Source organism: Protopterus annectens, chromosome 13.part0 (genome assembly GCF_019279795.1).
Source record: "Protopterus annectens isolate FY-2018-M chromosome 13.part0, PAN1.0, whole genome shotgun sequence".
In the NCBI taxonomy this organism is placed as follows: domain Eukaryota; kingdom Metazoa; phylum Chordata; order Ceratodontiformes; family Protopteridae; genus Protopterus; species Protopterus annectens.
The window spans coordinates 1,360,210,337-1,360,236,346 of NC_056747.1; the positions used below are offsets into that span (position 1 = coordinate 1,360,210,337).

At 42.1% G+C, this 26,010-nt stretch overlaps 1 protein-coding gene across 2 annotated transcripts in view; it reads left to right on the forward strand.

Moving 5' to 3' along the window:
* Nucleotides 1–26,010, forward strand: part of PLEKHM1 (pleckstrin homology and RUN domain containing M1) — a gene marked incomplete in the record, with an annotated part of 788,682 nt that overhangs the window by 101,575 nt on the left and 661,097 nt on the right. For both annotated transcript variants that reach the window (XM_044055392.1, XM_044055391.1), the window contains 1 exon segment: nucleotides 8,015–8,656. In XM_044055392.1, the coding sequence (XP_043911327.1) occupies nucleotides 8,015–8,656 (642 nt within the window).

Sequence of the window (26,010 nt, forward strand, 5' to 3'; positions counted from 1 at the left end):
CCTTTACATTTTCCGGGTGTCATATGTTAGAGGTATGTCCTACGTGCAGTGCATAAGGTACATATATTATGTACAAGTACCTAATCCTCGGAACTTCTTTGCTGCTAGTCCAAACACTACATTTGAATTTGGTTTGCAAGATGTTCACAGAGTTAGTTCCACTATAGAACATTCTACAGACAAGTGCTCTGTTGGGGTGTCTTCCTTTCTTTTTTGTACCTGTTTACCATAAGTTTACATGTTATCCAGAAAGTGAAAATGTGATTGTAGGAGGCAAATTGTTACTCATGACCATACACAGTGTGAGATTTGTTAGTTACCTGTCATTTCTTTCCATTTACCTGGAGAACTAGAAAAACAAGCTTTTGACTCAGGGTGCCATGGCCAAATTTACCCACCCCAAAGTTCATCCGCCACTTAAAAAAGCAAATGGGGTGAAATAATCCTGCTGCTGTGCAGTCTCCACTGGACATCTTTGTTGGGTTGCATAAAGACCTCACGGACCATTTGGTGCTGCTGTCAGCTCCATCTGCTGTGACCTAGTTGGAGGCTGAAGTGGAGCTGCCTACTTGCATGTACAATGAGGCTGTGCCTAAGTCTGGTGCAGATGTGGAGGAGGAAGCACAGCTGATGATTTTGGAGGGGTCTAGGGGGATTCTCCAGATACTTGTTAGTGAAGAGGTGCCTGGAACCCTCATTGACTCTAGTTAGGGTCTGACTCTCCTAGATTTGTTAAAGCCAGTGGTGCTTTAAAAAGAACTGGAAAACTAAGCATGCGGCCCCTGTGGCTTAGGATCCCCACAATGAATGGCAGGATTTTACTCCTGGCTTTTCAGTGCTCTTAAGCCCCCCCCCCTCACCTCTCAAACTCCTGCCTCTAAGAAACTGTACAAGTTCTGTAAAGTTTCTGAAGCAGAACATTTTTATATAAAAGCCCTTCCTCTGATCCTGCTGTTGTTTCTGTGTCCACTGATAAATCGTCCAAGTTGCTGTCGTCTTCTAAGCTTTTGCCTTCTGATAAGGGTAGCTGTGCTATGGACAGGTATGGTAATAATGTATATATGTCTGCTACCTTAGCCGTCAGTGCTAGTACTCACCAGACATGTATGATTAGGTATGTGCTGTCTCTTCTCTCCCAACTTGGGGACATTCTGATGATTTGCCTGACTCAGAGGACAAGACGTGTGCCATTGCCCTTTTGATCTCTGCTTCTTACTTGGCTCTTCATTTTATTAAATGCAGTTATGATGCTGCTGATGCCTCATCTAGGGCAACTGCATCTGGATTTGTTATGAGGAGGTATTCATGGTTACACCTCCGTGCTCTTCTGAAGACATCAAGGCCAGATTACTGGATTCTGCGTTAGACCACCAGAATCTCTTTGGCTCTGTTGTGGCTGAATTCTTGTAAGACCCCACAGGATAAGGGTAAAGTTATGCAGGATTTAAAACAAATCTTTGTCTCTTCTGCTCCTTAGTTTCAAAAAAGTTATCCTTCTAAGCTTTCCCTTTGGGTTCCAGGCCCTCTAAAAGATTTACTGACAGTACCACGGTAATGTGGTACACCAACAAGCGGGGGGGGGGGCACAATATTTTCCCTTCTTTGCAAGTTGTCTCTTCAGGCTTGTGATTGTGCAGCCTGCCATCATTTGGTTCTTCAGGCAGTCTGTGTTTCTTCTGAGCACAGTCTAGTGCCAGACACTCTCTCCAACAGGTCCAGGACAAATCCTCAAAATGGATGCTTGACGGGGACTTGTTTCTTGACATTGTACATCAGTGGGGTACTTCTTAGCTAGATATTTATGGCTCCTCTTTGAACAGACAACTTCTCCAGTTCTGCTCCAGAGTGCCAAGTCCTCTGGGTTGGAAAATGGACATCATCATCATCAGCCTCCTTTTTCCCATTTTCTAAATGGTTCCAGTGTGTCGTGCCAACTGTTGCCATCTTTGTCTCTTCAGTGCCACTGTCCTGCCTTTTTCAGCACTCATGCCTGACTGGTCCAGGTCTTCTCTCACACAGTCCATCCATCTCTTTGCTGGATGACCTTGTTTCCTCTTTCCTTCTTCCGGTCTGTCCCAAATCTTCTTCACCATATTGTTCCCAAACCACCGTAATCTATTTTGTCTGACCTTTTCTGCAACTGAAACTTCTTTGGTTTCTGTTCTTTTCTCCTCAGTTCTTAGTCTGTCTCACAGTGTGCATCCTACCACCCATCTCAGGCACTTCTTTTCCATCAGCTCTAGCTTTCTCAATTGCTCTGCCTTTACTGCCCAGGTTTCTGTACCACACAGTAGTACTAATCACACCACTTCTTTTGTACACCTTATTTTTCAGCTTCTTTGGCATTCTTCTGTCATAGACTACACCTGACAATCTGTGCCATTTGGCTGCAGGCCCTCTGATTTTAGCTTTGACCTCCTCATTTAGACTTCCTTCTCCTCAGCCATCCCTCCAAGATACTTGAAGCTATTTTTCTGTGCCGCTGTTTTCCCTTATACCTTATTGCTCAGCGTCTTCTGATCCACCCCATTTGCTACCATTACAACTGTTTTATTTGTACTCTCTTTCATCCCGTACGCCTTTAGCTTTACATTCCATTCCCCTATTCTTTGCCAAAGTTATTTTTTGGAGTCTGCCGTTAATGCCACATTGTCTGAATGCAGCAGCTTTGTTATCTCTCCCCTCCAACCTGTTTGCTAATTTAGTCCATCATCAGTATGAACAGTAGTGGGCTCAGAGGTGAACTCTGATGCACACCCACTCCCACTGGGAACCGCTGTTTGAGACTAAGCAATGTTCATATTTGAGTCATTAGGTCATTGTGTATAGCTTGCACTATTTCTGCCAGTGTTTCTTGGACTTCAAACCACCACGTGACTGCCCAGTCCACTTTCTTGGGGGCTTGTCATATGCTTTCTGCAAGTCCAGCAATGCCACGTTGGACTCTTTCATCATTTCTAGCTTCTTCTCCACTGTCCGTGTCGCTGCAGACATCAGGTCAGTTGTGCTGCATCCTGATCTGAATCTGAACTGTCATCTCCTGTCTTACTTTCTGCTAATGTACATTACTTTGTCAATCAACCTGTCCAGAACTTTCATACAGTGTGATACGAGTTTGATACCTTTGTACTGCCCACAGTTGTGGATGTCCCCTTTGTTCTTGAACACTGGCACTAGTATACTTATTCTCCAGTCATTTGTGGTACGCCTTTCTCTCCACACTGCTGTGAGTACCCTCAGTAGCCATTTCTCCCCTGTCTCACGCAGCGCCTTCATCGTATCTGCTGTGACCTCATCTGCGCCTGCTGTTTTCCTTGACTTCATTTTCCTTAGTGCTGTTCTTCTGTGGAGGGCTCCTTCTCTTTTCTCATTGGAGATTTGTACAACTTCTCTGGGGTTTTCTTCATTCAGAAGTTGCTAGAAATACTCCTTCCATCTCCCTGTCATGTCCTGTGGACTGGTGAGAAGGTTGTTGCTGTCATCCCTTTATGAAGGGTGTCAAACTGAAAAATAAAGAAGATAAGTTATTGTCTTGCAACCTGATAGTTTCTTTGTTCCATTTACTGACTCATTTTTTCAGAAGCTCTTAGAGTGCCTCTTATGCCTTGTTCTTTTCTACTGCAACTCCTTCCTTAGCTGACCGGTATTCCTTCCTAATCTGATCTATCTTTTCTATTTCCCATTTTTGCTGCACTCCTTCTTTTGACGACTTCTTGGACTTCTACAGTTAACCACCGTCTTTCCTTATGTACCTTATTTCTATACCTGGCTGGGCGACATATCTGTTCTGTACTCCTCACACATGCTGTTTTGAGGCGCTGCCATTCTTCACCTTCCTTTCTTGAGGTGGTAGAGCCCTGAGTAATTTCTTGAACTGTTGTGCTTTCTCTCCAATCAGCGTACAGGTCTTCAGCCTGGTCTCTGTTGATCTTAGTCCCTTCTCTGACCTCTTCATGCAGCTGATTGTTGCAGTCAGTGGTTTATGCTGTGGGCCGACTGCTTCACTGTGGATGACTTTGCAATCACCAATTCTACACCAGTACCCTTTTCTTACTAGGAGGAAGTCTACCAGAGTTGTATGTTGGCCACTCTTGTACGTGATCGTATGACAGTCTCTTTCTGAACAGTATATTGGCCACCATCGAGCCTTTTGCCTTCTTTATTCCGGTTGTCCCACCCATGTGGACCTAGGCAGTCCTCATATCTAGTTTTGTCTGTTGTGATATGTGCATTCACATCACCCATTATCAGCACCAACTCATGTTGTCCTGCTTTATCTATTAGGTCTTGAAACTGCTGCCTGAATGTACTCTTTCCTTACTATCACCACTCTACTGTGGGGCACAGGCCAAGACTATGAATACTGTCCTATCATTACACTGGAGTCTGATTGCAGTGAGTCTGTCATCAGTTCTGATGGCATTCCTCACTGCCTTCTGAAGCATCTCCCTCACCACGATACCCACACTATTTCTAGCCTGTCCTCCTCCTGAGTAAAGTGTACACCACCATATCTTTTTCTTGACGGGGTATTTTTCGGTACACCTCTTACCCTCTTCCTCTACTTTGAAAGGTGCTGAAGAAGATTATGTGGGACACGCCCAAAATATTGCTGGTGACTCCCTTTTGGTCCAGACAGTACTGGTTTCCCCTTTTTATTTCATCTGTCCAGAAGCAATCTTCATGGATTACCTCACAGGATGGATCTTCTCACACATGGTAAGGGATCTGTCATTCACCTTCACTTGTCCACCCTTCAGCTGACACTTTGGGTCATAGGACTGTGATTCCTTTTAGGCACAATTTCCCGAGGAAGTGCTTTGGGTTTTGCAAGAGGCCAGAAAACCCACTACTAGGAAATCATATGTGACTAAATGGATGAGATTTTCTAATGGGCATCTTATGCATGAGCTAGATACATTTTCTGTCGGGGTTCCTACAGTCCTTTCTTCTTTGAGTGAGTTCCTCAATTCTGGTTTCGAATATTCATCTTTCAAAATTCATTTGTCATCGATTTTTGCTTGTTTCCCTCTGAATCCATCTTTGGCTTCTAGCTTTGAAGTGAAACAATTTTTAAAAGGCGTACTTTGTATTGTACTTTATATTTGGTCTCCAAGAAATCCTATTCCTCCTTCTCAAGGCCTTCATTTTGTTTGTGAGAAATTGACTCAGTCCCCTTCTGAGCCTGCACTTTCTTCTTCCCTACACCATTGTACTTGGAAGACTGTACTGGTGGTGGTTCCATCTCTTATGCTTTTTCATGGGAACAGCGCGTCTCTTTGAACCACTCGTTTTTCTGTGCCCAAGTTGTTTAATGATTTGTCTGCGAACAAGTTCCTTCATCTTCCTTCTTTTTCCCTTCTCCACAGATCCTAGTGAGAGAGTTATATGCACCTTGCATTTACATAGCTCAGATATTAACCTGGACAAGACGACACTTATCAGGAAATCTGAATAGCTTTTGTTCCAGAAATTGGGCTTGGCAGTATCCAAGCAGACTGTCTCCTGTATTTCTAAGGTTGGTTTTTTTTTTTTTTTGTTCTTTTAATGGCAGCTTCACTCTTCTGTTCATGCTCCGTGTGGAGGAATCTTCCGGTGCTTTCTTGACGGGTCTGAATACTAGATCCATCTTGGAAGTTGCTACTTGGTCTTTCACCAGACATTACTTTTTTTTTTGTAAACAAAGATTTTAATTGCATCTTGTTTAAACTGATGCAGTAAAATACTTTAGATGGAGACGTTTGTGTCTTTATTCCTGGGGCCAGATTCCAAAAGAGTTGCACTGTGTAAGTGGTCACTTAGAGTGACAGGAAGTGTTTTTGAAGTAGGCCCCTGGTTTCACCAGCTTTACTGCATTCTGTAACTGAAGGCAATGATGTATTATTTTGAGAGTGTTGTATCATTTAAAATGGTTTTAGAATTATGCTACCACTGATAGTTGTATGTAGCCTTTTTGGTGGAAAAAAGCAGAGGTACATTTTATTTATTTCCGTCTGACAATTTCAGTATTATCTGAATTATATCTTAGTGTATTCTTATAAAATGAGAACCAGAAATATTACTTGTTTACCAGAAAAGTGATATTTCTGTGATTTTCCATGCTATAGAAAATTTTGCATATTTTTACCTCTTCTGTCAGGCTTCTACAAATTTGAGGTTATGCTTCCTGCTTGCTCTAGGAGATATTAGGTCATGTAGTATGCTGTACAGAGGTCAGCATCTAACAATCTTGGCCTGATAATTTTATAAGTACATCTAGAAGCAGTTTTGAAATATCTTTATTTGAAAATAGGTTCAAATCTAGGTTGGAATACCCATTTAAAATGCATAGACAGTAGCATTTGCAAAATGGCTTGCAAATAAGTATAACTTATTTTTTTCAGAATGAAAAATAAAAAGTCTGTCAGGTACTTAACTGTAATAATGATGCAATTTGGTGTCTAAAAGGAGTATGCATTTCTGCACATGAAAGTTATGTTTTTGTTCTTTCTATATGTTGGTCCATTAAAATGACATTTAAAATTTTCATTAAAATTTAAGATTCATCTGCTTACTTCCCTTCAGTGTAGGGGTCTAGAATACAGGTGTCAAATAAATAATTATGCCGGTAACATTTCTTGAAAACAAATGAAATAATTTGTAGATAATAGGGAATTAAATAATTTGTAGGTAAATGGGTATTTGTATTCAAACATATCCACAAAATACTATTTTATGCTATTTCTCAACAAAATTGTAAGTATTAACTGGGTTAATAAACTTAATTGCTGTGTGCTTATCCTGGGATAGAGATGGTACATAACAAATGGGATGCCAGATGAGCCCGTAAGGTTAGATGCCATGTGCTTATAGTTGGATACATATGGTACACCGAGGGAATAGACAGGATGTGCCCACAAGGTTGAACGCTGTAAGCTTATCTTTGGATGGAGGTGGCACACATGGAAGACCAGCTGTGCAGTACTGTAAGCCTCTGGTGATCACTCCAGCTGTGCCATACTGTAAGCCTCTGGTAATTGCTCCAGCTGTGCCTATTGTAAGCATCTGGTAATCACTCCAGCTGTGCCGTACAGTAAGCCTCTGGTGATTGTTCATGGATGTCAGTTGGGTTAGTTCTGGAAGATCATGTCAATATCTTTCTGAGCAGATTTATATTTGTTTAGCAGGGTAATGCACTTATCAGATGTGACCAATTTAAGGTGCATCCCAGGTGAAATAAATTTCATAGTATATATAAACACTATGTACGTACATAAAATAATAGTGCACAGGTAAAGACCTTATTATATGCACTGTCAAGTTATACCAGTACAGGTAAAATAAATATAATGGCAAGAAAAAAGTCAGTTAGATGTTTGGTAGGTTAATAAGTGTATTGGATCTCTTTGAGGGGGTATTTCTTTAATTCTAGTTTGAATCTGGATTATGTGTTGATTTCTTTAAGTCATTGGGGAGATTGTTTGTCTTGATGCAATTGGATCAGTAGAAACTACAGATTCTAGTAGAACCAGTTGTATAAAATCTGAGTGTAGCTGTATAAAACTGGTTCCTAAAACAAACTACGCAAGTGGGGAGTGTTAGCATGGATCAGCTGTTTAATCAGTTCCGTTGGTCCGTGCAGTTTGCGTGAGGTGTATTTTTGTGCAGTTTAATTTTAAGGCATACGCCCCTTGACTGAGTTTGTGCAATGGTAGCGTGATGGGAATAAATGGTCAGATAGCATATTGCATTCATAGCTTTGGGAAGAACTTTTAACAGTTTGTGCTGCTGCAGTCACCCCTGCATCTGTTTGGGTAGTTTTGCCACATCATGCCATGAGTAAGCTTTCTATAAGAGTTTCCTATTGTACAGGAGGAGCCACCAAATATTTTGGGCTTTGATTGGTGGTAACAATTTCTTTATGGTAAGACACCAGAGTGCAATTTTTTGAGAAGTAATGACTTGCTGAAGAAATACTTGCTGTGAGTGTATAGAGGTTTAACTGTATATTTGTTTGTTCGTTCTCTCCTAACAGGGATGTGATAGCCGAATTGGAGCAGTTAAGTTTTATTAATACGGATGTAGGACGGTGTCGTGCTTGGTTGAGGCTTGCACTGAATGACAGCTTAATGGAGTCTTACATGATAACATTGCTTCGTGAGAGGTCTAACCTGTCTGGCTTTTATCAGCCCTTTGCAGTCCTGCTTGATACAGAAGAATGTGAGGTTCTGCTCAGCTACTTACAGGGTCTGTCTTCCCTCTCTTTTCAACTTTCCTTCAAGTCAGCAGTTCTAAATGAATGGACGATCACTCCCTTGGCCCTAGCAGGACTGTGTCCTGGCAGTGACGAAGAGATACTAAATTGTTCTAGCACCCAATCCAAAAGAAAGGAATATGAGGATTCTGCTTCCCAGTCCTCTGAATCGGACAGTATTGAGGTTCAAACCGGGAATGATGTGGATAACGGTGGGAAACCCGTAAATGCAAGCGATCTCACCTCCTCTACGCTGAGTCTCGATACATTAGAGTTTTCCCAGCTCTCCTCCAGCATTAGTTCTGATAGCCTTCTTCAGGCTAATGCTACAAAAACTTCTGACAGATTGACTGAGGAGCCGTGGTCATGTGACTCTGATTTGGGTACAGCCAGTGCAGATGAATGCAGTCGATGTTTACAGGAGTGAGTATTATGAAGCTACTTGCTGATTCATTATGTTTGTCTCTGCAGATCATTATTTGAAGTAACAAAGTGCTAATTTCATGGCTACTTGTTTTAAAAATCTTTGTTCAGAAGGGGTGTGTCTGTGTGTGTATGTGTGCGCGTATGCGTGTACACTTATAGTTGTGTAAAACTCTCTTATGACTGCGTTATACTGCAACTACTGTTCACTTCAGGAGTTTTGTTTTAGACTTGAATGTTCAAGGAAACATTACTTTCAGCTAATTTCATTTACCTTAGGGAAAGTGTATAGAGTAGTGTCCTTTTTCAAATTGTTAATAGAATAGTTTAATACATGTTTAAAAATAGATGCAAGTGTTTTCATCCTGACAGTTGTGTAGATAGCAATTCTAATAAAAGATGTTTTTGTTAGTAAATTTTTCATTAACAACTCATTAGAGGAAATGTATTAGATTTTTAATGCTTTATTGGAAACCATTCTAAAACTTCTGCAGTACGTATAAAGGCTTCTATACATGTTCTCACACACGCACGGATGTATGTTTCTGCATGTCCATGCTCATCTATACATGCTAAGTTTTGCTGTTGATTTTTAATGTTTAAGGTTTTGTGACATATTACAACTGCCAGAGTTGAGTACTGACTGCAAGAAGGCATAAATAAAAATTAGTACACATTTATGTAAATATACAAGTGTATAATTATTGCCAAAAGCTGTCATTAAAACGTAACATAAAATTGGAGTTAGTAATTTTTTCCTGATCATAAGATGTTCTTAGTGTTTCACTGTTGCAGTCATTACGTTTGGGTAATCTGCTGGCAGGTTGCCCTCAGTCGGCCTGATTAACAAGTCTTGGGTCCTGCGTCGCTTGCTGTCCCTTCTTCCATGTCAGGTCGTCATGGGTATAAAACATGCAACCGACGCCATTACATCAGTCTTTCTTGCCGCGCAGTGCCCGAAGCAGAAGTATCGCAAGTGCCGGTCGGCCGACTCCTGAAATTTTCGTTTTCGAGTTTCAGAACCGAAGTCTTCAACTAAAAGCTAAGTACTCCGTTGGGGAAACTTTTTCTTGCTCCTTACCGATGTCAGTAAAAGTTAATAATTGCATTACTTGTGGGAAACACATACCTCATAAGGATTTTCATTTGTACTGTATTCCATGCCTAGGCCCTGACCACAACGTGCCTTGCTGTCGGTTTTGTGCTAAATTTAATCAACGCACGATTAAACGTCAGTATATTTTTGCTTCTAAATATTTTGGCTCAACATTTAGCTATCCAGAAATGTCATCGGTTAGCAATCCGACTACCAGAATACCTAAAAAAATGCAAAAAAAAGACAGAGACAGACCGACGCTTCTCCTAAGCCAGTCGCTGGTTCGCTGGTACTCAGTGAGGCACTTTCACAGCCCCTGATACCCACTACTTCTGATTTGCAGGCCTCTACTGAGACCCATTCGGAGTCCGGTGTGCCGCGAGATGCTTCAATTATGGAACCCACGGATGTCTCTGCCTTAGATGGGTCCGGAGCCGCTGTGCAGGCACCGGCTTCTGAGGGTGTTTTCAGGCCTACAGATTTGTATATTAGACCGACGCCATCTTCAAAACTAAGGCCAAAATCTAAGTCTCTGTCTAAAAAATCGACGCCTGGGCCACGTGCAGGCCCCTATGCCTAAAAAACAAATGATCAAAATTGCTGAAGGTTTAATTACTCTGATCAGGGGTAGCCAACCCCCTCCTTCTAAGAGGCCTAGGCAAGACATTGATTATGAATCCTCTGAACAGGATTCTATTTCTTCTGACTCTTCTAATGAACAGGATTTGTCTATTCCTACTTATGAGGACTCTAATGCAGAGGATTTCATTCCTTCTGCCTCTCCCTCTGAGGATTTTTCTTTTGGGGAAACTTTGCATGCCTTAAGAGTGCATTCAGGGCAAATGGAGTCTAAATCAAATGCACCTACATATCAATCAGAAAGAGATGCTAGCTGTACAGAATGCTCTGACAGCCTTCAAAGACTACCTTCATCCAGGACAACTAATGATAAAAACAGACAACACCACAGTTATGTGGTACATAAACAGGGGGGTACACATTCCTACCCCCTTTGCAGACTAGCCATGGCATTGTGGAACACAGCTTTGACCTATCAGATACAACTACAAGCTCAATTCCTGCCAGGAAAGCTAAATACTCTGGCAGACGAACTAAGCAGAAATCTTATGGACCCACACAAATAGAAGTTGGAACCACAGATTTTCAAAATGTTGACATGCAAATGGGGGAACCCAGACATAGATCTTTTTGCATCACCCCAGAACTATCAGTTGGACAAATTTTGCACAAGAATTCATCATAAAAAAGCTCAAGAATTCATCACAAAAATGGAAAAACCTATCAGTCTATGCCTTTCCCCCTCTGCCTCTGCTCTCCAAAGTTCTACTAAAAGTCAAACAGGACAAGCCAAAAATGATTCTGCTTGCTCCATACTGACCTCGCCAACACTGGTACCCACTCCTGCGCAATGTGTCACACCTTCCTCCGTGGCACCTGCCTCAGACACCTTACCTACTGTCTCAGCAGAACTACCAAATTCTGCACACTCTGCTACAAACATTGAATCTTGCAGCGAGGCTAATCAACTAATTTCACCCTTTGTATCCCTCAGCAAGCCAGTGATGGATGTCATTTTGGAGGCTAGAAGGCCTAGTACTAGAAAATCTTATGCTGACAATTGGAAAAGATTCTGTGCCTGGAACCACTCACAAGGAATAAGCACAGCAATGCCCAATATTCCTCAGATTCTGCAATACTTGACTGAGATGCTTCACAAGGGCCTATCTTTTTCTTCCATAAAAATCCATGCCTCTGCCATTTCAGCTCATTACAACACAGAACCTCTCCTCTTCTCTCATCCTCTGCTAAAGCAGTATCTTAGAGGGGCCAAAATTTTAAGACCTCCCAGGAGAGTACCAACTCCTGCATGGGACTTCAATTTTGTTTTGGAAAACTCACTCTCCCTCCTCTTGAGCCAGCTGATACTGCAGACCTAAAATTTCTCTCCTGGAAACAGCTTTCCTTTTAGCAGTCACTCCAGCTAGACGGATTTCAGAATTACAGGCTCTTATGACAGTGGAGCCTTTCATTATTTTTCATCCGGTCAGGGTGGCTCTCAGGACCAATCCATCTTTCATGCCTAAGGTGGTATCTAGTGTGGCCCTTAATCAGACCATTCATCTGCCAACTTTCTTCCCCAATCCACAGAACAAGGGGGAGCAGTTTCTGCACTCATTGGACATAAACAGACAACGTAGATTGTACTTAAACAGGATGAAATCTCTAAGAAAATCTGAGCAACTATTGGTGGCATTTGCTGCAGGGGCAGAGGGAAAAGCTATTTCAAAGCAGACTATTTCTGAATGGATAAGCCACTGCATTTGTTTCTGTTATATACACCATGGTAAACCTATCCCCAAGGGGATCAGGTCTCATTCCACCAGGGCTGCATCTACTTCTGCAGCCTTTTTCAGATGGGTTCCTACCAGAGACATTCTAGAAGCTGCTACCTGGACCTCAGTTCATATGTTCACCAAACATTACCATTTACCTCTCTTCTATAAATCCAGAGCTGACTTTGACACTGCTGTCCTGCAGGGCCGTATAGCTGCCCCTAATGCTGTATAAATCCATCCTCCCAACCATAGCTTTGGGATTCTACCCAAATGTAATGACTGCAACAGTGAAACATGAAGAACATAGTACAGTTGTGTACACTTACCATAAATGTAGATGTTCGAGTGTATTCACTGTTGTAGTCCTAACAGCAGAGCAAAGGGGTTCTACTCCAGACTATTCCTAGTTCCAAGAAAAAAAAAAAAGACCACCCACCAGACCTGTCCACCTTAAAATACATACATCATTGTCCCAAATTTTCAAAAATGTTGACCCAGCAACAACTTCTTCATGCTGGGCAAGGAGAGTGGCTGGTAAACCTAGATCTCAGGAGGCATACCTGCGCCCCCCCTTATCTCAATTAATCTGCAGAAGATACTCAGGATTTCTTGCAGGATCAGAGCACTATTCACTTTACCCTCCCTCCAGCCACCTATTTTTCTCTGGCTATACCGCTTTCTTTCACTATGCTTAAAAGCCCTTGTGGTGTATTTACTTTTTGGGATTGGAGGTACATTTTTTGTGTTTTTAATTTTATTTGCTCCCCATTTGGGGGTCACCTGACATCTGGGGCAAGAAAAACTGATGTAATGGCGTCGGCTGTATGTTTTATACCCCTGATGACCTGACATCATGGAAGAAGGGACAGCAACAGACGCAGGTCGTAAGACTTTGTTAATCAGGCCGACTGAGGGCAACCTGCCAGCAGATTACCCAAATGTAATGACTGCAACAGTGAATACACTTGAACATCTACATTTATGGTAAGTGTACACAACTGTACTTTCCCCATACGGCGTTGTACATTTAACAGTAATTTCTGCTAACTTAGTACAGTAGGTAGAACCGAACCTTTGACTATGTAATAGGCCTACATTAGTCTGTAGCATGGACTTTTGTGCGAATTTGAATGGATGCTGCATTAGGAAGAGCTATCTTAATTACGATGTGCAGAGTTTTACGTACCACCTAAACTGATAAATCTTTGCTGCTTCACTTGTAGAATGATTTATGTAAATTAAAATTTGCAAGTTTTATAATCCATAAAGAAAATTCCATTTTAAGAGGAAATGTGGCAAGAACTGCAGCTCTTACAAGGTCTAGTAGCCTCTACTGTTTGAGATGCAGGTTTTTTTGCATCAAACTTTCAAAGAACTTTTCATGAGATTCTCTTTCTTACTTTATAGTAGTCAGGCATTAAAACCATTGAACTGTTTCACGTCTATGATTTGTGAATGTGGAGTTAAGGTGCTCTCTTGCTGTTTTGCTTCCATGATTTGTGAATATGGAGTTAAGGTCCTCTCTTGCTGTTTCGTGTCTATGATTTGTGAATGTGGGTTTAAGGTCCTCCCTTGCTGTTTTTGCGTCCATGATTTGTGAATGTGGAGTTAAGGTCCTCTCTTGTAGTCTCTGTACGTCATCGTGTGTGCTCTGTTTTCCTCCAAAATCTCCCAAGACATGCAGTAGGTAAATTGTTGATTTACTAAATAGCCATTAGGTACACATGTGATGTCTTAGGGTGTATCCTTCAAGAGGATGCAGGTTCAGTCCAGGATTAGTTCTCTGCCTTAAACCTCTCTGATAGGCACTAGCTCAGATCCATCCGAAAATGAGTGAAAGAAAGATCGTAAACTTGAATGTGGATTTAATGGTTGAATGTACTGAATTTCATTTATGAAATTAAACATGATTTAATGGCTGTTTTTGCTGTTAGTGCTTTCAGGTTCTGGATGGCCACTGTTTTTGATTGCCAAAGCCGACTACTGTTTTGCGCACAGACACACGCGCGGGCACACACACACACACACACGCGCGCATGCACACACATGTGCACACACACTCACACACGTGTGCACGTACACACACAGCAAGAAATAAATAAATATTGCAGAAACACTTGAAATTAATATATCTATGTATAATTTATGTATATATGAGAGAGCAAAATAAAGAGCAGGCATAAGCAAAGAACGAACCAATCACTTGGAAACTAAATTTTCTTGCCCCCCCCCTCTCACCCCTGTTTTAATTATCTTTTTTTCCAGTTTTAGAGTTTTAGTTCTTTCACCAGAGGTACTGAAACTTCTGTTTATACGATGCAGATAATTTATGCAGAGTGAATTATCTGACAACCCTCCCTATCAAACCCAACACCATTCTCTTGGTTAGCTTTGCCTATCCTTCCATTAACTGGAAAACCTACTGTACCCCAAATAAGTATGCCTGATTCCTGGACTACATTAATGCCAAGTATGATGACTTCCTAGTTCAAACCCCAGTGAGGGTTTCAAAATCACTTAACCTGGTTCTCACTAATATAGTCACCCCGCCCCCATATTCAACAGCTCCGGTTGTAGCATCAGTCATCATATCTGATGACCATGCAGTAATAGTTACTATAAGGGTAAAACCTGATTTACCAAAAAAAAAAAAAAAACTTGTGTCTTCAGAGGCTCTTCCACGGTAGACTTACTCCGGCTAACTGAAGACCTGTTGAAATGTAAACACCTCAGTGACCTCATCTTGCATACTGCCACATTTATGGATAAAGTCTGTGCCTACGTCTAAGCATGTATTTATGTCGTGGTCCCAGTAAGACAGAAATCTAATGACAAAGTCAGGAATAAACCCCAGTGTTGGAACCCTGGTATAAGCAAACTGTATAATAAGATGATGAAAGCCGTAGCCTGTAACCTGTAAGAGCAGTCTTAATTACCCCATCGTCTAGAGGAGAGTTCAAAAGGGTCAACAAATAACTTAGAAGCAAAATACCAGAGGGTATCCCACTTCTCAAGGGGGAACCAGCACTGACTCTGAAAACTACAGGTGTGTAAGCCTTACCTGCCTTATCTGTAGGTAATGGAGCCCATCATTATAGAGTTCATTAACAGAGGCGCAGGCAGTCTACAGGAGGTTATCAATAAGCTAATGCAGCTAAATATCACCCCCCACCCCGTGCTACCTGCTGAACAGGTAATGACAGAACCCAGTCCAGTTGTGTTGGAAGCACAGACAATTATTAACAGTGCCCGCAGAGATTGGTTCTGGGAGCCCTCTTCTTTGGTATTTACAAATAATGCAATGCTAACCTCAAGGGTTTGCGGCTGACCGAGTTTGCATATGTCTACAAACTTGGAGTGGTTATAAAGTCCTCAAAAGACCACCAAATTTTCCAGGAGGTTCTAACACATACCAAAAAGTGGTGGTTGGACCATGATCTTAAACCAAATGCCAAGAAATGCAGCTTTATGTCCTTTGGCAAACTGGGGCACCCGTGCATCTACTGCATAGGTGATACCTCTTTGAAAATTGGTTCAGTCATTAGGGACCGGGGTACTTTCATTGACAATGAACTATCCTTTGGCCACCATGTGCCCACTGTTAGGAAATCCTTTTTATGTAGCAAGATTAATCCTCACGGGATATCTTCTAGATCCAAGGAAGTCATTATTTCCCCCCAATTGTCCCTTACACAGCCAATAAGAGTATAAAGTCAGAGTCAAAGTAAGTGTAGAAGTAGCAGACTCCAAGTTGGACTGCCGACCAGTCACGAGTTGAGTCCCACAGGGATCGCTCCTGGGTCCTCTCCTGTTTGGCATCTACTTCTCAGAAGTCCAGGCCAACACGATGGGGCTCTAGCTGACCAAGTTCGCAGATGACTGCAAGCTGGGAGCCATTAACTCCCCAAGTGATGTAGACATCCTACAGAAAGGCCTCACTGAGACCAATGACGGAGGTGGGAGGTTGGCATAATGGTTAAGGTGTTTGCCTTACAAACACATGGTGCAGGGTTTGATTCTCACATGGGCTAATTGGCTAGGCTTAAGTTGGTCCACAAGGGCAGCTAGCCTAGTACTAACCTATGAACCTATACAATGACTGGTGTCGAAACCATGACCTTAAACATAATTCCAAAAAATGCATCATCATCCTCTTTGGGAAGAACTCTATTCCCACTAATTGCCAGATTAATAGGAGCCCACTGACCCTGAAGGGTATTATAAGATATCTGGGGACACAGGTTGACAGCAACCTCTCCTTCGACCACCACATTCTGACCACAGTGGCTAAGTCCTTCTATGTAGCACATCTCATTACCAAGGGTTTTGCATCCAGGAAGAAAGAAGTCATCATCTGTCTCTACTCTTGCCTTATTAGGCCAGTCATAGAGTATAATGCCCCATTTGGCATGTACCTCACTAGACACATGCAGCAGCTGGAAAGACCACAGAAGTACCTAACGAAGAGGATCCTAGGCCTTAAACATATGTCCTACATGGACAGACTCCGAATACTCCAGCTGTTCTCTGTCTCATATCGCCTACTTAGAGGCGATCTCTGCTTGACTTACAAAGCCATGTCTGACCCAGCTCTGTTAGAAATGCTACAACTAAAGAAATCCCAATCCCTCCACACCACATGCTCTAGAGACCTCAACCTCATTACCACAATCAACAGAACATGCTGGAGGGACAGGTTCATAACCCAGAGACTGCCCATGCTCTGGAATAGACTTCCCATACATGTCAAGCAGAGCACCTCACTGACCCTCTTCAGTAAAAATCTTGATGAATGGATGGCAAATAGAAAGTTCACCCCGAGGATCACTCCAGTGGCTCTGCTTGATAGAGGCACTGGGAACTAATGTCGGGTGGCACGATGCCAGGGCACTTCTATGGGCTAGGCTTATAAAGGCTCCAGGGCCATTAGCCTAGCACACACCTATGAACCTATAAACTTTATTGTCATTTAGACCCATACTTCAGTGCAGGTTGAACTAAATCTCACTGCTTTAAGCTCTATGTGCAGACAATACATACAAATGTTTTTCTTGTGTAGGTTTATAACATTTGACATGACACTAGGACGTAATCACATTTTTGTATGTCTAACTATTAGCAGCACTTTGTTTTGCACAGGTAGATATATTGCACAGTTGAGATGAGCCATATGAGACCAGAGCACTTTCAGTTGTAAGGAATGTTACTTGTCCTACGAGTTGTTACACAAAAAGTAAAAAAGCTTACAATGAGCTATTGCACAAGTGGGAAGACCTAACAGTGGGCTGATTGTGCTTTAAGGAAGCAGATTCCCTTCAGACTCTGACTAGATGATCTCTTGGCTTGCACTGCTACTCAAGTTTAGTAGTCTGATAGCCTGAGGAAAGAAACCATTTCTGAATTTAGTCATTTTTCAACGTGTACTTGTAGTGTTTGCCCAAAATTAAGTAGGGGAACAATTCCTGAGCCAAATGGGTTTGGTCTCTGACAATTTTATTAGCTCTACCGAGACATCATGCCGAGTGCAGTTCCTGTATAGATGGAAGTGTGGACCTGGTGATCCTCTCCTATATTCACCACCTTTTGGAGAGCCTTACAGTCTGTGGCCTTGCAGTTCCCATACCATACTGTGATATTGCTTGTCAAGGTGCTTTCAATGGTGCCTCTGTAGAAGGTTGTGAGGACTGAAGATAGAAGGTTTGTTCTCCTCAACCTGTGTAGGAAGTGAAGCCTTTGTTGTGCCTTCTTTGACAATGTGATTTGTGTTAGTGGACCATGTCAAGTCTTCTGCGATTCACAGTTTCAAATATTTCTCCCTTGATTATGAGAGGGAGATATGCCTCATGGTTTTTCCCTGAAGTCCACTATCTCCTCTTTGTTTTTGTTTACATTCAGAGATGGGTTGCTGTTGTCATTCCAGTTAATCTGATGCTTCACCTCCTCCACGTATGCGGTTTCATCACTATTCCTGATTTAGGCCTACTACTGTAGTGTTATCCATGAATTTGATGATGTGATTTGAGCTGTTCCTAGCTACATAGTCATGGGTCAGCATGGTGAAAAGCAGAGGACTGAGAACACATCCTTGAGAGACTCCCATGCTCAGTGTAGTGCTGTCTGAGGTATTATTGCCTATGCTCACTCTTTGTCGTTTGTCAATGAGGAAGTCCAAAATCCAGTTGCGTATGGGAGTGCTGACGCCCAAATGAATAAGTTTCTCTATCAGATGTTGGGAAATATCTGTGTTAAAGGCAGAGATGAAGTCAATGAAAAATAGTTGGACATAACAGTTCTTGTTTTCCAGGTGAGCCATGGATGTGTGCAGTGCCAGCGAGATGGCATCTGCAGTGGAGCAGTTTGACCGTTAAGCAAATTGGAGCGGATCCAGTTTTGCAGGGAGATTGTTGTCAGATATTCTTTGACCAGTCTTTTGAAGCACTTCATTACGGTAGAGGTGAGAGCTACCGGATGATGGTCGTTGAGGCTTGCTGGTTGAGACTTTTTGGGTAGTGGTATGATTGTTGTGTTCTCAAAGCATTTGGGTGCCATAATATCCCCTTTGATATTTGTTTAAGCTTGTAATATAGTTCGAGACTGCAGCATTTCCTAACTGACAGTCAAAGGCATGTCCTCTGTGAGCAATCCCGACTGCCTTATAAGTTCATGGGAGGTTACTAGACTAGAGGCCCTATTGCCCTTACAAGCTTAGCTATGTTAATCCCAAGTTGCCTCCGTTGTCTTTGGCTAGATGGACTTAATTCACAGAGTGCATGTATGATATACACCAAAACAAGCAGTCTCTGTGGTGTCCCTCAAAGTTTCAGAAATCCAGTACGTTGATAATACTGGGTTCAGAAACAAATATTGAGGAAACTTCTCTGTGTGGAAAGTCTAAGATTTCCTAGAGTTGTAGCACCTGATAAAAACATGCTGTGAATATCCAAACTAATAGGTGGTAGAAATACTTTCTTTAAAAAATTTCCAAAGTATAAATCCACTAATGAAAGTAGGGAAGCACAAGCTGGTTCATTTCGAATCTTCTTTATTAAAAACACGCAAATAAGCAAACCAAATAGTAGTGGAAAAAATAGAATAAAGTGTAGAAATTAACCGTTCCATTTATATACCCGTTTAAAAGGGTTTACTGTCAAAATGTTGAGTCTCACAACAAAATCTATTCTGTTGCCCGAACGGGCATTTCGAATTTGGTAATGTCACTTTTACAAAATGTTGGAAATCACCTTGACATCCACATTCCACTTTATCCAAAATGTCAGGAGGTGACGTCAGACCTTCAGGCAGTTGTGTTGAAACTTTTGTTGGAATTGTACATCTTCATCGCAAGGTTTTACAGTTTTGCCCCCCACTTCCTGCATATTATATATACCAACTCCGAGATCGCACTACAGTGAGGAAAAGGATACATTTCCTGATCCCCCTGTAGTGCGACCTGTTATCAGAACATCAGTCCCATATTAACGAATGCACACTACCATTTGCTAATGAGGATATCCTTCAAGGATGCATCTGCAGTCATAGCTGCTGTGGTATAAAGGCATCAGCCGACTCCATTTTCCTTACTCTTTCTTGCGATGTCAGACAAAGTAAATAATTGTTTAAAAACAAATACCTCATAAGGATTTCGAGGCCTCACAGAGCATGGCTGAATCTGCTACTGAAATTACTGCTACAGTAGCAGGCACCCAGGATTTGTCGGACACTATTCCCTTAGACATATCTACGGGGCTGCTAGACCCCTGCTTCTATGTCTATCAAGGCCTTTTCCAGGGCTAAAGCAGCTAAATCCTGTTCCCAAATACTCAGCCTGGCTGAGGATCTTCCTGTCTCTTCAGACTATTCATGACTCAGATATTTCAGACCATCAGGAAGGCCCATATTCTCCTTATGAGGATTCTGATGCTGAAGACTCCATTCCTTCTGCCTCTCCTCCTGAATAATTTTCTTTTGGGGAAACCCTACATGCCCAGGATTTTTCAGTTTCAAGGAAAAGGCTAAGGACTTTTTTACACTTACCACAGCATAGGCCTTTAGCCATTCCTCCAGTACTAACAGTTGTTGATGATGCATATAATGATGCCTGTAACTGCCCTGATTCTCTTCCTCATCTAGAGCATTAGAGATGGGGTCAATTTCACATGATTCAGTACCTGTCCTCTCCTGAACCTAAGCAGGTCAGTAACCATTTCTTAAAATGTGGCTATGATGCACTGGAGGCTTCCTTTAGATCAGCTATGACTGGAACAGTGATTCAAGGCATGCCTGTTTAAAAGAACAATCCTTACCAGACCATGTTAAGTCAAAACTCCTAGATGCTCCTATGGTGAAACAAAGTTTGTTTGGCTCCCCTGCACAGGAGGTTCTAAAGAAAGTGGAAGAAAAGCAAAATCTGTCCAAACAGTCAAGGATTTCTTACAAGTCCAACCTGGTCCTTTCAGACTCCTCCAGAGCACAGAGAGGCAGAAATAGGCCCAAGAGGCAGAGGTCAATCTAGGGCAGTGGCAACCTGCCCACCAGAGAAGTGCTGCCACAGATTCAACTACAACCACTTCCACAGGACAGGCACAATGACTTGGCTCTGGTCCCGCCTACCAGGGAACAACTGACAACTGGCATTGCATTACAGGAGACAAATGGACTTTACAAACAATAGACAAGGGCTACAGGTTTCACTTCCACACTCTACCAAAAAAGAGAGGAATGCCAAACCTACCAGCAAGCCAAAAAACAGAGGCTCCAAGACAAATCAGCAACTTACTAAGGATGAGAGCTATAGAAAAGGTACCACCTATGGAACAGGGCCAAGGATTTTACTCCAGGATTTTCCTTGTACCAAGAAAAGAAAATCAATGGAGGCCTATTCACTGAACACTTACCTCATTGTTCCAAAATTCAAAATGCTGACCCTCCAGCAACTTCTTCCCATGCTGGGCAAGGAGTCTTGGCTGGTGACTCTAGATCTCAAGGAGGCATACCTGCACGTCCCTATCCGACCAGATTGCAGAAGACACCTCAGATTTCTTGCAGGATCAGAGCATTATCAATTCTCAGCATTGCAGAGTATTCACGAAATGCCTGGCATCAGTAATTGCTCATTGCAGGCTTCAGAGAATTCAAATTTACCCATACCTGGACAACTGCCTAATACAAGCGGACAACAAGGCAAAATTAACAAAAGATTTGGAAAATGTCATACAACTGTTGCAAGCCTTGGGATACACAGTCAACATAAAAAAGTCAAGACTAGTACCATCCCAAAGGATAGCATTTTTGGATGCAGAACTGGATACATCAACTCAGATGGCTTTTCTCACAGAAGAAAAACAAAAACTACCAGTCTATTTCATGACATTAACAACACAAACTCAGCTTACTGCAAGGAAAGTCCTGCAAGCCCTGGGTTACATGGCATCCTGCATAATATTGATTCCGCATGCCAGGCTGCATATGAGAAAGTTGCAATGGTACCTAAGGAATGTATGGTCTCAACACAAGCACAGTCTAGAAGCCCAGATTCCAATAATTCCATGCCTGAAACAAGAATTCCTGTGGTGGGCTCAGGCCTGTCAGTTGAACAGAGGATTGCCTTTCCACAAACCACATCCAAGCCAGACCATCACCAACACACACTGGACAAGTGTATACAAGGCCTATGGTCCCAAGACCAGCTGAATCTACACATAAATCTAAAGGAGATGCTGGCAGTGAAACATGCAATCCAGGCATTCAGACCACTCCTTCAACAAGGTCACCTGCTGATAAGGACTGACAATACCACAGTCATGTGCTACATCAACAAACAGGATGGCAATGGACCTCTGGAATGTGGCCCTGAATCTCAACATTCAACTACAGGCCTGATTTGTACCAGGAAAAAAGCAGAACTACCACGGATGCTCACGAATGGATGCTGCATCCAGATATCTTCAAAGCCATAACAAAGAAATGGGGACTGCCAGACACAACCACCAATTGAAGAAATTCTGCATACCACCCACTTGCCTGGAGGGTGGACTCCCTTTCCTTCAGCTGGAAAAACCTGACAGCATATGCATTTCCACCTCTTCCTTTGATGTACAAAGTCCTATTGAAGATCAAAGAGGATCAGCCAAGGGTAATCCTGATAGCTCCAGACTGGCCGAGGCAACATTGGTACCTGCTACTGAGAAGCATGTCTCGGACACACGCATGGCCTCTTCACTTCTAACACAGAACAACTACAAGACCCTACATCCAAACTTGAAAACACTGCAGCTAGCTGCTTTGATTATTGCATAAGACAAAATAAACCACATTTATCTCAGAGGGTTAAGGACATTATCCTGGAGGCACGCAGACCCTCCACAAGGAAAACTTATTCAGCCAAATGGAAAAGATACCTCATTTGGAGTGCAGCAAAGGGAGAACATGTCTCATTGGCAAACATAGCACACATCCTGGAATACTTAGCAGAACTGTTCCACAATGGCCTGTCCTACTCCTCCATTAAGATTCATGCATCAGCAATTTCAGCAGAATACAACATGGATCCTCCTGTCTTCTCTCATCATCTACTCAGGCAGTTCTTGAGAGGAATCAAAAATGTAAAGCCTCCAAGGAAACCACCTTTACCTACATGGGATCTCAACTTTGTGCTGGAAAAGTTAACACTTCCCCCTTTTGAACCAGCAGCAATAGCAGACTTACAGTTCTTATCTTGGAAAACTGCTTTCCTGCTAGCGATCACTTCAGCAAGAAGGGTATCTGAGTTACAGGCATTAATGGCAGTACAGCCCTTCCTTATCTTCCATCAGGATAGAGTATCTCTGAGAACTAACCCTACTTTTATGCCAAAAGTGGTCTCCAGAGTATCATTGAACCAAGCAATTCATTTACCTACATTCTTCCCCAACCCACAGAACAGGGGTAAAGACTACTACATACCTTGGATGTGCACAGACAATTACGCTACTATCTGGACAGAACTAAGTCCAACAGAAAAACTGACCAGCTTCTGGTAGCATATGCAACAGGAATGCAAGGAAAAGCAATGTCAAAACAGACAATCTCAAAATGGATAGGAAATTGCATTAGATTTTGCTACTCTTTTCATGGAAAGACAACTCCTGAAAATGTCAGACCTCATTCCACAAGAGCTACAGCCACCACTACAGCTTTCCAAAGACATTTTAGAAGCTGCTAGTTGGAGCTCCGTGCATACATTTGCCAAGCATTATAATCTTCTTTTATACTCCAGATCCCAAGCAGGTTTTGCAACTGCTGTTTTGCAAGGGATCTTGACTACACCATCTTTATCTTAGTGCCTCCTCCCCCAGTTTGGCTATGGTATTCTACCCATATGTTAGGACTGCAGATGCATCCTTGAAGGACATAGTACAGTTTTGTACCTACCATAAATGTAGATGTCCGATAGGTATGCATCTGCAGTCACCCTCCTTCCCCTCTGTGGTATTCCTAGGGTATTTACCCCTCTTTTAGCTAGCTGGGGGAATTTATTATGGTGTATTTGTGTATGTATATATATATATATATATATATATATATATATATATATATATATATATATATATATATATTTTTTTTTTTGTTGTCTACTGTTTGGAATTATTTGCATTTATCCAAATTTAGCCTTCCTAGAGGGCACCTGGCATCTGGGGCAAGAAACACTGAGGAAAATGGCGTTGGCTGATGCCTTTATACCCCAGGAGCTATGACGTCGGGTGAAGTGCGACATCAGCCGAGGCCAGACCCAGACTTTGGAATCCGAAGGGCTGCCTGAGGCAGGACAACCCATATGTTAGGACTGCAGATGCATACCTATCGGACATCTACATTTATGGTAGGTACAAAACTGTACTTTTCAAACATTTCTGAGTCTACATTACAGAAACTGGAAAACACACATTCAACCTGTGAAGATTAGATGAAGATAGATGAAGGCTGCCAACCTAGCCAGATAGAATTTTGGAAATATTTCTGTCATCTGTAAAAGTTAATGTAAACCACAGGCTTGTCTTAAATGGAAAAAACTGTTACATGTGGAAATGAAAAAAAATGTAACAGCGCACTCTGCTATAAAGAAGCTAAAGCAAGCATTTTATGACTGTCTTTGTAAACACGGCTCCGGCAAGTCTAGGTGAAGGAATTCTTGCTGTTGTTTTAAGGCCAGATTTTGCATGCATAAATGTCCTTTAATGGCTTTGCTTCCTGACCTGGTGTGAGCTTACTAAAGAACGTAGCCTGTTAGCCTGAGAACTCAGGGAAGTGTGAAGAATGATGTAATGTGAACCAGGAATGTGATTTTAAAAACAGAGAGAATCAGAGAGCAGTAATCATTTTTGTCTTGACCATCCAGCTCAGCACTGCCTTTGCGCTATATATAAGTTTATCTTAGACTTGTGTTTTCTCTTAGAAATAGCTAGAAACTAGAAAGATTAGAGTGTGTTTTTCTGTGATGTCAGAACTGTAGTACTGAAAGTATTTCTATGTGATCTCTGAACTCTTGACTAGCACTGTGTAGTAAAAAGTATTGTCTTGTGTTTTGACTATTTGTTGTTAAATATTTTTAAACTTTTTCTTATGGCTGTTTTTTAGAGATAATTTAAACTCTTTAGAGTACTTGTATGCCTTTGGTAAAAATTGTACAAAGCCATTCCTGTAGCTTTAGCCCTGGGCTATGCTACCAATTGGATAATAATATTGCACAGTAATAATTGGACACACTCTTAAGGGCCTTTGAGTAGCTGATAAATATTAGCTGGGTGATGCCAGTGATTTCTACCATATAGTCTAGGTAAAAGGGACACAGATGGAGAACCTGTGCCAGCCTTCCCCAGGAGTGCCTGTGTGTTTATATAAACTCGTGTGTGTGTCTGTGTGTCTGTGTGTCTGTGTGTCTGTGTGTCTGTGTGTCTGTGTGTCTGTGTGTCTGTGTGTCTGTGTGTGTTTGTGTCTCAGCTACTTGAGCAGGGACACGAAGCACTGGTTGGACAGAGAGGGTGCTGGTGGTTTTAGCTTGCCCACTAGGCTGAGATCTGGACCCTATAGCTGTGCCAGTGGGATGTTTTATACGGGACCTGGAGTGCAAGGGAGTGACCAACCCCGACTGTGATGTCTGTGTGCTCTTAAAGAAAATTGCACTTTACTGTGTGTATTTGTTATCCTTTCCTTCTGTAGGAGATGGCCCTCACTGGTTAGTGGTGAGGATTGAAGCTCCTTGATTGCTAAGCCAGGGCACGGGCATCGCACAACTATCCCAGTTTCGCAGAAGTTCCTTTCCACATTTTCATAATGAACCATTTAAAAGCACGGTAGTGATTTACTATGGTAGCTCTGTTGTGAAAGACAATTACATGTTTACTTGCTAAATACCCCTTTCCCCCATACACCAGTGTGATATTTGACACAATGCTGCCCTACTTCAGGCTCTGTGATTCCAGGATATGTTAAAGGGATTTTTTCTCCAGGATGTTTCTAGTCCCCAGAAAAGAGGGCACTTGGAGGCCAATTCTAGACCTCTCTCATCTGACCTTTCTGAAGGTGCCCTCCTTTCCAATGTTCTCATTCAAACTTTGTTTCCTTTATTGCTTTTCTGATTTATATGGTGTCTCTGGATCTCAAGGATGCTTATTTCCACATCCCAATCCATCCTTTATTCAGGAAATGTTTACGTTTCTCTGTTGACAAAAGTCAGAGAGTCAAAGAAATGTTTATATCTAGGAAGTATCCTAACTAGTTAATTGATGAGGTTTTGGAGGAAGTAAAGAATGGGAGAAAGGATAGGTTTGCCCCTATTTTAGGAACAGGAGATAGAAGTGTGATAGTACCCATAAATGTGCAGGGTACCACACAACAACCAGGGGTGACGTTACCAGGGATGAAAT